This window comes from Coturnix japonica, chromosome W (assembly GCF_054131305.1).
Source record: "Coturnix japonica strain WE chromosome W, WE-NBRP24, whole genome shotgun sequence".
In the NCBI taxonomy this organism is placed as follows: Eukaryota; Metazoa; Chordata; class Aves; order Galliformes; family Phasianidae; genus Coturnix; species Coturnix japonica.
The window spans coordinates 4,446,733-4,460,796 of NC_140701.1; the positions used below are offsets into that span (position 1 = coordinate 4,446,733).

The 14,064-nt window shown below is 40.3% G+C and overlaps 3 protein-coding genes across 3 annotated transcripts; all 3 read right to left on the minus strand.

Annotated features, from left to right (window-relative positions):
- Positions 1-1,152: 1,152 nt before the first annotated feature.
- On the minus strand, positions 1,153-8,529 carry LOC146754310 (uncharacterized). Its single transcript, XM_085527513.1, has 6 exons — positions 8,071-8,529; positions 7,176-7,442; positions 6,019-6,032; positions 3,562-3,829; positions 3,005-3,066; positions 1,153-1,485 (listed from the first exon to the last, which is right to left on the minus strand). Exons 1-6 carry the CDS (start codon positions 8,450-8,452, stop codon positions 1,153-1,155), a joined length of 1,326 nt encoding a protein of 441 aa, XP_085383639.1. The 5' UTR covers positions 8,453-8,529.
- Positions 8,530-8,909: 380 nt separating this feature from the next.
- Positions 8,910-10,215, minus strand: LOC146754311 (obscurin-like). The gene is made up of 2 exons (XM_085527514.1): positions 9,895-10,215; positions 8,910-9,244 (listed from the first exon to the last, which is right to left on the minus strand). The coding sequence occupies exons 1-2, from the start codon at positions 10,142-10,144 to the stop codon at positions 8,910-8,912; spliced, it is 585 nt and encodes a 194-aa protein (XP_085383640.1). The 5' UTR covers positions 10,145-10,215.
- Positions 10,216-11,150: 935 nt separating this feature from the next.
- Positions 11,151-13,781, minus strand: LOC146754312 (titin-like). Its single transcript, XM_085527516.1, has 4 exons — positions 13,778-13,781; positions 13,550-13,711; positions 12,193-12,457; positions 11,151-11,500 (listed from the first exon to the last, which is right to left on the minus strand). The coding sequence occupies exons 1-4, from the start codon at positions 13,779-13,781 to the stop codon at positions 11,425-11,427; spliced, it is 507 nt and encodes a 168-aa protein (XP_085383642.1). The 3' UTR covers positions 11,151-11,424.
- Between the last annotated feature and the right edge of the window lie 283 nt (positions 13,782-14,064).

Genomic DNA, 14,064 nt, shown 5'->3' on the forward strand with positions numbered 1-14,064 from the left:
TGCTGAAAACAACAAGCAAGCACTAAAGCAAGATAAATAAGACTAGGGAGAAGATGTGTAATGTTCAGTCTAGAAGCTCCTTACAGAGGAAGTAGGGAAAAAGCATTATTACAGAGCATAGGAAACAAGACCTAAAAGCTCAGAGAATGGTGTAAATACCTTGAACTTGAAGCTGAGATAACCTAGCATCTCCTAAAACACTTTTGCTCGTGCTACTTATATAACTAATTCTACAAAAGAACCAGCACAACATACCTGTGCTCATTGTTCTACTGTGTATATTTAACATAGCTAAAGAATATATATTAAGCGGTTTTTGAAATTGGACGCTATTAATACTCACAAATAGAAGAAAATTTTAACATGATTGAATACTCAGTACTTCTTAACAGAAAACTTCATGCTGACATTGTGACTATCAGCTACCCATTTTAATTCCTATGTGGAGCATTGCTGTCATTAATTTTTAAATGAGAGCTTTGGTCATATGATTAGAACAAACCCACTACTATTTGGAGTATGGAGGAGTCCACATCCCTCCCTCAGTCTCTGGTAAGATGCTTATATGTGATGCCATTCAGTGGTCACATTAGGATTCAATATTTATGCCAAATAAAGGCAGCAGGGACAAATCATCCAAGAACAGCATCTCATCCAAAGAAGGCCTTGACTTTCTCCCTTGCACATATTTTGCAAGAGGAATACAAGAAAGGAAGGGAATACAGCTATGTTTTAGATTTTCCCTTCTACATTGTATATGCCTTCCGTAATTCTAGGAACACTGATGCTCAGCTGTGCCCAGAAGTGAAGTTAAATGCATCAGAGCTTATCCAAACCATTTTGCTCAAATATTGCCCATGAGCGAGCAATTGGCAGGTCGTCAACAATTTTGATAGTTGCTTCAGGAAAAACAAAACAAACAAACAAAAAAAAGCACTTGAGCAGCTGATGCTACTCAGAAGATCAGCAACAGCAGTTGAAACAATCCTAAAGAAACTGCTTTATAACTATTACCAAATCTGCAAGTGCATCAACAGATGAGGAAAAAGCAGCAAAAAGGAAAAAAATAGTGCAAAATCTTTTATTCTTAAGCATTCAGAAATGAACAGCATCGGACCTTCTGAAAAAGGGATATTTACATAACAGTTACTTCTATTTACAGTTTAACACAGTGGCTTTTCTCCTTATACCATAAGGTACGCGCTTCACAGCCTTTTGCTTCCTATCCGGAATAGGAAGCAATTTATTGTTTTGGAAGACACCCTGTTCAAGGATGGAAGAAACTGTACCTTTCTTTGGAGGTGGCTCTTCCACAGTAGGCTTATCTTCATCAGTACTGCGCTTTCTTCCCACTTCCAACTCAGTTTTCTCTTGTTTCAGTGCTTTAACTGAAAGCACTGAAAATTGGCTGCTTTCAGTTCCTTTATTAGTGTTCTCTTCTGCTGGTTCTGCTTTAATGGTAGTTAAATGGTAGGTAGTCTTTTCCTGTATTGATATAAGATCAGTTACATTGAAGCTTAACAAAAGGAGCACTTAAGTCTCAGTAATCTTCTGTAGGCAAATATTTACACAAAACCATACAGCTAAAATATTTACCCATTGTGACTCTATAGACATCAGTTACAAATCTCAATAGCAGACAGAACAAGTACACCTTCAGATAATGACAAGTGCAATACTCGGTAGAGTATGCAAGGGAAAGCAAGAGCCTAGCAGGTTACAAAGTAAAAGACTTGCACACAATCAAGAGTTTACCAGTTTATCAAAGAATTTCCTGTTTCCAAGAAGTCAACAAAATTACAAACATGGTCAAAGAGCAAATGGTCAGCTCTCATACAAGTTCATCACATCACACTTCTGCTAAGCTGCTAAAATCACTTTCATCGTGACAGATATAATCCAACTTTAAAGCTTAGTCAGCTCTGTCACGCATATTTTAGATTGTGTCCTTGACCACAAGTGAAGCTTCCTTACTTACAAGATGACGATTGTTAAGCCATGCTGGCACTGCCAAGGACTGATTATTCATCTTTAGTAGCTTATGAAAAGAAAAGCCTCAGAAGTGTTCAGGCCACACAATCTTACAGATAGAGTTGGAGCCTTGTTCTTGGAAGAAGTAATAGGTGAGGACATGACTACTCATCACAGTCAGCTTTAATACCATGGAAATACTAAGTTGCAGTGATGCAGACAGTCAAAGACTAAGAAGGGTCAAGTTGCTAAGCTTACAAGGTTAGAGATCTGAGTGACAGAATTAACTATAAATGTTTTCAGAGCTACTTCAGGCTACCAAACATCAAAAAATGAACAAAAACCACCAGAAGTGGTATGCATACATACTCAATCAAGCTAGTCTTCACATATTCAGTAGCTCGCAGTACATTAGTCAGGATAAAGTTTTATGGACTGCATAGAACGTGGAGATATCCTGACCATTCATACTCGTACTTCCAACTCTACTCAACATACTTTTACTGTTGCTCTTCCTCTGATGTAGGAGTGTGAGGCAGGAGTTAGTGGAACACGCTGATATTTTTGTTGTTTGTGTTAACAACAACTACCTTCAGATAAGTTTGAATTGTTTACAATTTCAAGCGAGTACCAGCTACATACAGAAAATCAGTTTTCCAAAAATGTGTTGATTACAAGCATAGAATTAGTGTTTTTCTTTTTTTGTATAAGGATACGGAGATGTGTAAAACTCACATAATCTTTTACTTTTTCTTCTAAATGAGATTTTAAGTCTTGTAGCTCTGTAATAATGTCACCTTTCTGCACCTTGATTGAGATTGGAAATAAAAAATAAAAAAAAATCAGTCATCAGTTTCTAATGTAGTGTTAAGTAGCTGAATTACACAATGCATTAAAGGCAAATTCAGTTAAGCTAAGCTCAGTAAGAAATCTATTAATTGAGCCTACTGGAATAGCATTTTAAGCTACCACAAGTTGGTATTAATTAATTAATTAATTAAAACAATTTTACACAACATCTTGATAAAGTTACCTCAGTTGCTTCTTTAAGTTGCTCATCAGACTCATCCAATTTAATCATCTGCATTTCAAAGTCTGTAACACACAGAAAAGGTTGTATTACATAAGTAACCAATAGATAGTTTATTAAGTAATCAATTTTTCCAGATATTCTAATGTTTAGGTAGCTTTTGAACAGATTAATTAATTTGCATGTGGTCTTCACTTATTGGGAGTGATTCAAAAGTTTTCTATATTTCTTGGAACGAAAACATTGCATCAACAAGACATAAAGAAGAGTAGAGATTACAATATAAAAGTAAAAATCAAGATATAGACATTTAACCCCATACTTACGAAAGCGTAAAGCTGCTAGTTGCAGTTTAAAGGAGAGGGGGGAAAAAAGAAAAGAAATAACCAAAAACCGTGGAATTGCTGAACCTGAATATACACAAGGAACAAACTATCACTTATCTACAGGCTATGGTTCCAAAGGTAGAACATCTCCTCTAATTCCTACTCAAACTGGTTATTTCTCTTTTAGATTAATGAACTATTTCTGTCTTCTGCCTTTCACATCGCATAACTCACCTTTGTTCTTCTGCATCAGCTCTTCTTCAGTTTTAAGTAGATTGCTGTTTTTCTCTGTTAGCTCTTCTTTGGTCTCCATCAGTTCAAAGTTAGTTTTCTCCAGCTGCTTTTCAAACCAGCCAATATCTTCCTTCGGGTCCTCCAGGGATACAATGGAACTATGTGCTGCCTCAGCTTGCTCTTTAATATCCATGACATCATAATGCACAGAATCAAGAATGCCCTCAGGATCAACACAGGTGTCAGGCACTATGCTATGTTCTCCACCCTGAAACGTAATTTATAATCAGTTAAAACTGGTGAATAGCTGACTACATAATAGCTGTTATTTCTACACATAGTCTGGATAGCCACTATGAACACAGCCATACAAGAAGTTTTTAATTTCAGCTTCAAAATCCACCTCACAAATTCACATACAACATGACAGTGATTCGTATGGGGGGAAGATAAGTGGCATTCTAGTAACAGCTAATATATTTTATAGTATTTGATGACCACACTCCCTTTTTTTTTTTTTTTTTTTTTTTTTTTTAAATATTACCCCAGATTGATCTCCTTCAAATTTAACGTACAAGTTCGGACTCCCCTTTTCTTTGTATACAGCGTAAATTTTCATTTTGTGTTGCAGAAACAAGGAAAATGCCCAAATTCCCAAAGCTTTCTGAAACTGTTCTTAAGGCTCAGCAACTATTCCTGCTAGATGAAGAATAGATGTATCTTGCTCATCATACAGCAACACAGCATGCACTTCTTTGTAAACAGCCTTGTGTTTCTATAAGATGTGCCCATAACATTTAAATAGTAAAAAGGAAAATATTTACGAAAAAAAAAGGAAAATATTTAAGAAAAAAAAAAGAAAAATACCAGGGTGTCATGGTTTAATAATTTTGTAATTTTGCTATCAGTATTTCACATCATAACATCATATAAAGCATGAATAATTTTACTGAATCTGCAACTTACAGAAGAACCAATTACATGATTCCGAAGCAGTCCGCGTTCCACGACAAATGTGGCGTGACTTTACAAAGGCAGCTCCAGAAAAGCATGCCAGTGCACTTGCATTAGTATATGGCAAAGGGGAAAGGAAACCCTTTGTGAATGAACTAATTGGCAGATTTCAGGAACTTGAATTATTTATAAGCGCTACAGAAGTTAATCTGTATACTTCAGCCATTGTCAAAATTGTGGAAAGATTAAACAAAATGGAGGGAACACAAAATGATATTATTGACAAATTGGCTAATGTGCCTGATGTAGATGAATCCACGGTGGTACAAGATGATGGAAACCAAGATTTCCACGATCGCCTATTGAGAAAGCTAAACAACACGAGTTCCTCTCGACCTGTATCATCGAAAATCTCAACCATTAAAAAGAGACATCCTCGTATTCAAGCAAATGACAATGATAAGTCACCTCGAATCAACGATGAGACTACACGTCTTGCCTTGTTGCTTTTCCTCTGTAGTCATGGGGAGGACATGAAGAAGTGGTGTAATTCATCCACTTCTGCACTTCAGGCATGAGTGGAAGAATTACAAGGTGAAACAACTACCAAGGTGAACTCTTCCAAGAAGGGGAGAGTTCCAGTTGCTGCAAGCCACCGAGGTAAACAATAGAGGGGCCCTGCCCCCAGCCAGGGGGGGAAAGGGACAATAGAGTATACTGGACTGTGTGGATTAAGTGGCCTGGCACATCTCAACCACAGAAATATAAAGCCTTGGTGGACACTGGTGCACAATGCACCCTAATGCCCTCAAGTTACCAAGGGACACAACCAATATATATCCATGAAGTGACTGGGGGTTCCCAAGAATTGACTATGTTGGAGGCCGAAATAAGCCTCACTGGTAAAAACTGGCAAAAACACCCTATTGTGACTGGTCCAGAGGCTCCAAGTGTTTTGGGTATCGATTACCTTAGGATGGGATATTTGAAGGATCCCAAGGGGTATCGATGGGCCTTTGGGATAGCTGCTGTTAACACAAACGGTGTTTATCTGCTGTCAGCTTTATCTGATCTGTCAGATGATCCTTCTGCTGTGGTGTTGCTCCAGGTAAAAGACCAAGAGGTACCAATTGTCACCAGTGTGGTTCATAGACGGCAGTACTGCACCAACAGGGACTCATTGCTCCCCATTCACAAGCTAATTCGCCAATTAGAGAATCAGGGAGCGATTAGCAAAACTCACTCGCCTTTTAACAGCCCCATATGGCCAGTGCATAAAGCCAGTGAAGAATGGAGGTTGACGGTGGATTACCGTGGCCTAAATGAAATCACACCTCCATTGAGTTCTGCTGTACCAGACATGCTAGAACTCCAGTATGAACTGGAGTCAAAAGAAGCTAGGTGGTATGCCACCACTGACATTGCTAATGCCTTCTTTTCCATCCCATTGGCTGCAAAATGAAGGCCACAGTTTGCTTTTTCCTGTAGAGCTGTTCAGTATACCTGGAACCGTTTAACTCAAGGGTAGAAGCACAGCCCAACAATTTGCCATGGGTTGATCCAAGCTGTCTTGGAACAGGGTAATGCTCCCGAACACTTGCAGTATATTGATGATATTGTCGTGTGGGGCCATACAGCAGCAGAGATTTTCAAGAAAAGAAAACAGATAATCCAAATTCTTTTGCAAGTTCGTTTTGCCATTAAGCGCAGCAAGGTGAAGGGGTCTGCCCAGGAAATCCAGTTCTTAGGTGTAAAATGGCAAGATGGGCATCGACACATCCCAGCAGATGTGATTGAAAAAATCACTGCTATGTCTCCTCCCACCAACAAAACAGAGATGCAATCTTTTCTGGGAGTAGTGGGCTTTTGGAGAATGCATGTCCCAAACTACAGCCACATAGTGAGCCCCCTCTATCAGGTAACACGGAAGAAGAATAATTTCTCATGGGGTCCTGAGCAGCAGCAGGCTTTTGAGCAGAGAAAACAAGAGATAGCCCGTGCCGTGGCCTTGGGGCCAGTACGGACAGGACAGGATGTAAAGAACATCCTCTACACTGCTGCTGGAGAGAAAGGTCCCACTTGGAGTTTGTGGCAAAGAGCTTTAGGAGAAACCCAAGGCCAACCCCCGGGACTTTGGAGTCGAGCATATAAAGGGTCTGAGGAGTGCTACACTCCAACTGAGAAGGAGATCTTAGCCATGTATGAGGGGGTTTGGGCTGCTTCTGAAGTAGTTGGGACAGAGGTTCAGCTCCTTCTAGCACCTCGCTTGCCTGTGGCCCCCCTGTCACGGACACAGGTAGATTTTTGTTTAAACCGTGACAACTACCCAGAATGCAGCATCAGGGAATTTTTGCCTAGAACTCTGGAGGACTATTTGTAACTCAGAAAGGTCAGAGATAGAAAGTTCACACTGATTTCTGGGTCACCAGCCTCACCGTACATCAGCATTTTTGGTTTTTAAATGATACATAAAGTTCTCAATGGCACTGCTCTAGTCAGTAGTTCTTTCTGTGCAGCTTGCTCTGTGCATGGCTTGTGAACCGCTATACAGGCCAGACAGCTGCAGCCCCAAAGACCTGCCATAAATGTACAAATTCTACCAGGATAATGTCTTGGTAGTGGAGAAACAGGATGCGCAGTCATATGGCTCTCACACATACCTTGTACAACCAGCTTGGCTCTGGACTGGGCATCACCGATGTCACAGGTGTACACGTCACTGTCTCTTTTCTCCAGATTTTTTATGCTCAGCTGCAGGTCTCGTCCTTTCTGTGCCCTCTTGTATTTCCTGCCAGGCCTGAGCTCAGCAATGCCTTTCCTCCATATGACGAAGGATGCGGCTTTCTCGCTCTGACATGTAAAAAGTGCACTTCCACTTTCTTCAATTTTCACATCTGAAAGTTCCTTGAGAAAGTAATTAGGTTTTTCTGGAAGGAAAAAAAAAAGGATGAGGGTGTAGGACAAAGGGATTTGTTACCCCAACAAGTCCCAAGCATACAGAGGTGTCCTGAATCTCCTTTGCCCTCATTTCAGAATAGCACATAGAGATGCAAAGAGTCTAAGAAGACCACAGAGTCCACCCATTTACATAGGTTTGATAATTCCAGTAGATATCTGGAAAGTTCAATACCATTATACATGTGCTAGTAGGATCTCATCTGATAAACTGCATATAGTTTTGATTACACATATTCAATAGAGACTAATTCAGATTGCCATCTTTTCTTGGCTCACTAACATCCAAGATCATAGAATCATAGAATGATCACAGAATCATAGAGTGGCCTGAGTAGAAAAGGACCTCAAAGAGCATCTAGTTTCAAACCCCCTCCAAGGGGTCACCAACCACCAGACCAGGCTGCCCAGATCCACATCACACTGGGGAATCATTCAGTTTCCAGATTATTTTAAGGAAAAGATTTTAATCCATCATATTTTCTGAAAACTAAGAATTGATCCTGCTCAAGGAAACAGAAGAGAAAAACATCACCCACAGGCTGCAGATATTTACCTCGACTTCTCTACATGCCATCCCCAGTGTGCTTTTCAACTCACCTTGCACAGTGACCCTGGCTTTTGTTATGGAGTCCTCTGTCTCACAGGGGTACTCCCCACTGTCCTTGGCAGTAGAGTCATGGATGATCAGAATGGCCCCAGTTCCCTCCTGCTGCAAGTCGTACTTCTGGCTTTTTCTGATTGCTTTGCCATCCTTGTACCACCTGATGTTCAAATCCGGTTTTGACAGCTCACAGCTCAGGCTGATGTCCTGCCCTGCTGCTGCTGTCTTATCCTCCAGCTGTTTTGAAACCTCAGTAGGTTTTCCTGGAAGAAAACATTGCTTTTTGAGTAACATACACTTAGGGTAGGATGCCTCTCTCAAAATACATGCATCTACATGCTGGAGATAAGTTAGAGAGGCACTTGCAACAGAGGCCATCCTACAGCCAGCAGTAATCTGCAAAGTACAGACAATAGAATTCCAGGCAGCATTTATTCTCTCTTAAATCTACCCAATTGAGGATGATGAACCATGTCTGAAAACTGCCTCTTTCTTCTCTCCACTCATCACACTGGGAGCCTCGGATGATGCTCTCAGATGCACATGTTCTAGATAGGAATTTGTTGTACAGCTAGATGATGTGAAGGCCATCCCTTCAGCTTATACTTAGAGGATATTTGCTCCCACAGTTCCCTCAACAGATCATTCCTGATTTACTGTTAATGGAACAAGCTGTAGTGAGATGCCCATTTCCAACACTACCCCAGTGCTTTGGGTAGTTCTCACATTTGTGTAAAATGTTTCCTCCTTTTACTTATTTTTAAGAGAAATTCTCAGTGCTTCGAGGTTCAAGTAGAAGGTTGCTATTCACTTTAACCATATTATGAGTTAGCTCTCACGACAATCTTATCAGAAGACAGTTGAAGGAATCAGACCCCAGAATCTCTCCCATCTCATTACCTTTCACAGACAGAGAGGCTTTGGAGGTTAGACCATGGGCAGTAAAAACGACTTCCCCAGCGTCAGTAGGAGTCACACTTTTGATAAGGACAGTATATTTCCGACTCACGTTAGAAGCTTTAAATTGCCCACCACTTTCCACTCTGCTTCCATTCAGTGTCCACTTGAACTCATCAATGCTTTCATGGGAGAGAATGCATTCAAAAGTACAATCTTCTCCCTCCTGGATTTCAGTGTTTTTCAGCCGTTTGGTAATGCCAATATTCAGCTCTGGAAGGTAAGAGACAGGTTAGTATGAGGTTTATATGGAGAAAAGGCATTTGTGACATATGTGAGTAGCAGTACTGGTGTTTTAACTCAGGATTTGCAGAACATGGCTGTGTTCCTTACTGATGTATTCTCTATTCTCTAAGACATTCTCCACTCAGAATTACCAGAAAGCTATTAAAAAAAAGAGACGTGAATCTCTTGTCTTTGCTCTGGAAGAACTACAATTAGAGCAGCTCAGTCCATGGAGCAGAATGAAGATTCAATGTGCTACAGAGGGAACAACCTAACTGAGAGGACAACTCTAGGATGCTGCGTGAGAAAAAGGGTTTTGCCTATGACAAGAAATTAAATGTTTCTATTAGCTCATTTGTTACCATCCTACCCCTACTGGTGTTCAAACCATTTCTCCATTTTAGGGATGGTTTGAAAGGAACATTTCCAGGACATTCTTGACGTCTTTGGTGATTTTCATGGCAAAATGAGATACATTTACATCAAAAGCAATGGGAATTTTCCAGACATCACTGTGCTAAATTGCAGTAATACACTTCTATTGTAGAAACTATTAAGGCTCGTGGGGGAATAGGTGTAAGACATAGTGACCACACTGAATGTGCTTTCAGCACTCCTTTACTTTCCACAGTACTTACCCTGAATGCCGACCTTTGATTTGGCAACATCACTGCCAATATCACAGGTATATAAACCTGCATCTGACTTCTCGAGGTCATGGATAAGGGGACATAGGGTCTTCCCAGACTGTACCAGCTCATACTTGTTGCCAGAAGGGAGCACAACACCGTCCTTCTTCCACACTGGTTTGACCTTCTCTTTAGAGACTTCGCATTCCAATTTAATCACACCCCGCTCCTCACCAAAAACATCATCCAAGGACTTCATGAAGACAGCAGGCTTCTCTGCAATTAAAAGGGCAAAACAGAACAATGTGATACAGAAGTTGAGACATTTCCAGTTGCTTTCAGATTTTTAAAGAGGGATAAATAAATCTTTACCAGCACTGATGACACCAATATAGAACCTAAAGCGGTTTCATGTGTGTTGACTGAATGCACTTTATGGAATTCTGAACTAATCAGTAGGAGAATACAGGGAACAGGAGGGACAGCCTGCATTGCCGGTGGGTGGGACTGATATCATATGAAGTAATTGGGATGCAGCTCTTCTAAAGCTGGAGAGCTGGCATTGCCCTCACATGGAGCAGAGCTCATACAGCAGGCCACAGGATTAAGAGGATAAGCTGCTGAATACTTTTGATTTTCCTGTTTTATTGACTCCTCTTATCTGTCTTCTATTTCACACATCAGATGTTTATACTGGGGAAAAAACTTCCACCAAATGCAAAAGAAAGGAGAAAGAGGAAATCCTTCAAACTCTGAGCGCATAGAGTAAAAGAGCTTAATTGCTGGGGAGAGCAGATTAGAATCACAGTACCCTTAGAATTGGAAGAGACCCTTAAAGGCCATCTAGCCCAGCTCCCCTGCAATAAAAAGGGACATTCACAGCTAGATCAGGTTGCTCACAGCCTGGTCATTAGTCATCCCAGAGGCAAAACACACACTGAATGATCTCTCCCTGCAGTCATAAATCCTTGGAGACAACAGCATTGACACTGCATGTTACTGAAGCAGTAAAAGAAACTGCTCTTGTAACTCTCCTTGTGCTAAATAAAATGATGATAAAAAGCAATGGAATGCTTTGGCAGGACACCAAAACCATCCTCCTTCGTTGATATCTGCTGCAATGGAACCTTCCACTGGAAGAAGGGGAAACAAGGTGAACTGTTACCACTGTTACTATATATCATACTGGGATGTGGTAGAATGGTTGGACTAGATGATCTTTGTGTAATCTTCTCAGTGAAGATTATACATTTATAAAGTTAGCAGGAGAGAACGGCAGAAATCAACCCGAAGAAGAGAAATCTGAGGTGAAATAGGACATGGAAGAGGCCACCCTCCCTGCTCATACCTTCAGCTGTCAGCGTGGCCTCAGTCTCTGCAATTCCTGCCTTGCACTTGTACACACCAGCATCATCGGGCTTCAGCTTCAGAATCTTGAGCTCTGCTGAATGCTTATCCCTCTTGATCTTGTACTTCTCAGAGGGCTCGATGGGTGTGTGGCCTTTGAACCATTTCACAACCTTTGGAGAAGGCCTGAAGTCACAGGACAGGATGACAGAATGATGTTCCAAAGCTGTCTTGTCCTCCAACTTCCTGGTGATTTCTATATGGTAATCTGCAAAGCAGGGGTGGAAGAGAAGAAAGGATGAGGACAATTGGAAGAAGAGGAAAGTCTCTTGCGTGTATTCCATTCCTAATAATGTCAAGTTCACAATGGTTCTTTGAACGACTCTAAAGATAAAACAAACGATTGTCTATAGGGAATGCCATTGACTACATTTCTATAAAGTAATACTGTATATTATCTACCAAATGCAAGGTCCAGCTCTTGTTCTGTGCTTATTAAATTGCTCCCAGTTGAGGCTTTTATTCAAATAAGAGTGAGTTGAAAATATAACAAGTACTTTAGGATGTGAATGGAGACTCTTATGCTGGGGACAACAGCAGATAAAAAGCCTGCAAGTTTCTTTCAGATGAAATCAATGACAAACTGCATCAAATTTAGGTGCTACCAAACTTAAACTTGTCTAGTTCAGAAATACAATTAATTTCACCTGATTTGACTTCTTTGGTATAGCCAAGGACAAAACCTCAGCTCTGTAGATCTGAATAGTAAGCACATCACAGCTATTCAAACAGATCTTTTACTGAGATGCAGCTGTCTCATTTAGTGTCCAACGACTTTGAACTGGAAATGGAGCAGACCCTCCAGACACACACACAATATTTCAAAGACCCCAGTGAAGGAAGACTGTACGTTAATTAATTCTTCATCTTCATGATGTAAACCAAGCCAGGATATGTTACCTCTGACAAGCAGATTGGCTGTGGATTTTGATTTGCCAGAACGGAATGATGCTTGTCATATCAGTGGTGGTTTTCGCTATGGCAAGCTGGTGGATGGTGCCTTCTTGCTGCATAATCAAGTTTCTGCCAGCCTGTAAGACTTCCCCACGTAGATACCACTTGGGAGGTTTCACAGAAGGAATGGATATCTCGCATTCAAATTTGGCTTCTTCAGGCTCAGTCACATCCTCATCACACAGCTCCTTTACTAGATTAACAGATTGCTCTTTAAGAAGCATGGAACAAGAGAAAGCAGATATTTAGAAAGAATGTAAAAAACTCTTACATTATCACCCTACTTACTCACGTCAGCATTACTGCACATGAACACTACACCTATCAGCTCAAAATGCCTTAAAACATCATTAAAAAATAATGGAAAGAAAGGAATGTTGTTAAGAAGTAACATGAACACTACACCTATCAGCTCAAAATGCCTTAAAACATCATTAAAAAATAATAGAAAGAAAGGAATGTTGTTAAGAAGTCAGACAATAAGACTGACAACCTGAAGAGAGCCCAGATCTTCTGATTCCCAGTTCAACATCCAAATCAAACCATGACCTTCCCATCCCGATATCAAACTCCTCGCATTACAAAATGGAAAAGAGGTTCAATGAAACACAAACATTGATAAATACTTTGGTTAAATACAGCAACTTAGCTCTGAACAACAAGTTTTCTCCTAGTAAAGGTCTCTGTAGCTCAAATGTAATGACTCTACTTAGGAGAAATTCATTTTCCAGGATGTTCTTGCCCTTATAATGGTAACAGTGGCAAAGCTGGGGACTGAACTCTTGAGTAGTGTGCTAACTCAAATGTCTCCCTTTTCTTTATCACACTTAACATCATATATATACCCTAACATTGTATATATTAAAAAAAAACAAAAACAAAAACAACCCTGTGCTCTTTTCAAACAGACAGAGAAAATGAAGAAAAAGTCAAGCTATGTTTTTTATCCCTCAACATTCAAACACAAATCTGAAGTTTAAAAGTAGAAAATCAACCTCGTAAGAAAATAATCTGTTCTACTTAGCAAAAGTAAAACCCAAAAGACAAGCTGGATATTTTGTGGGCAGAAAGGTAGGTAGGTAGGAGTTTTTATTTCTGTGAGAGGTCCTGATGGCGTTCAACTTTTTTGACATTCTTGCAAATGATGTTAGCTGGTCCATGTCACTTGTTCCACCCTAACCTCAGTACCAAAACAAAAGGGGAACTCCCTTCTGAACCTTCTTCACTTCATTTCAGATGTCCTTTCTGCTTCATCTCCAACCCACCCTCCACTCAGGAGAAAGATCCCCCTCTTACACCCTACCATCTTGCCGCATTCTGATGTTGTCATCAGCCTTCAGCTTGTTGTCATCTTTGTACCACTGGGTCTGAACCTCATCGTGTGAAATCTTATAGACAAAAGATGCACTCCCATATTCATTCACTTCCACATCTTCCAGTGCTTTAACAATCTTGATATCTCCAGCTGTGAAACAGTAGAGATATATTTGTCAGGGTATTTCCAGAACTGAGTGCAGCATCTTTTCCTTACACATATTTGCATAGAAAATAAGTAGGATTATGTTTTATTCTAAACCATCATCCATTCCTGAGTCATTTCCCTTTTCAACACAGTCAATGCATTATTGCCCTTGAACTTAAAGATAGACTTACTAGCTACAATGGAGCTCCCTGCAAACAGTTTTCATGGAAACCAGAATCTCATTTATTCCAAAATCTGTGAAGCAAAATTAAGGGTAGAAAAACAATAGAACTGACTGAATCTTTAAGGTCATTTAGTTCCAGTCCCCCTGCTATAGGCAGGGACACCTCCCTCCA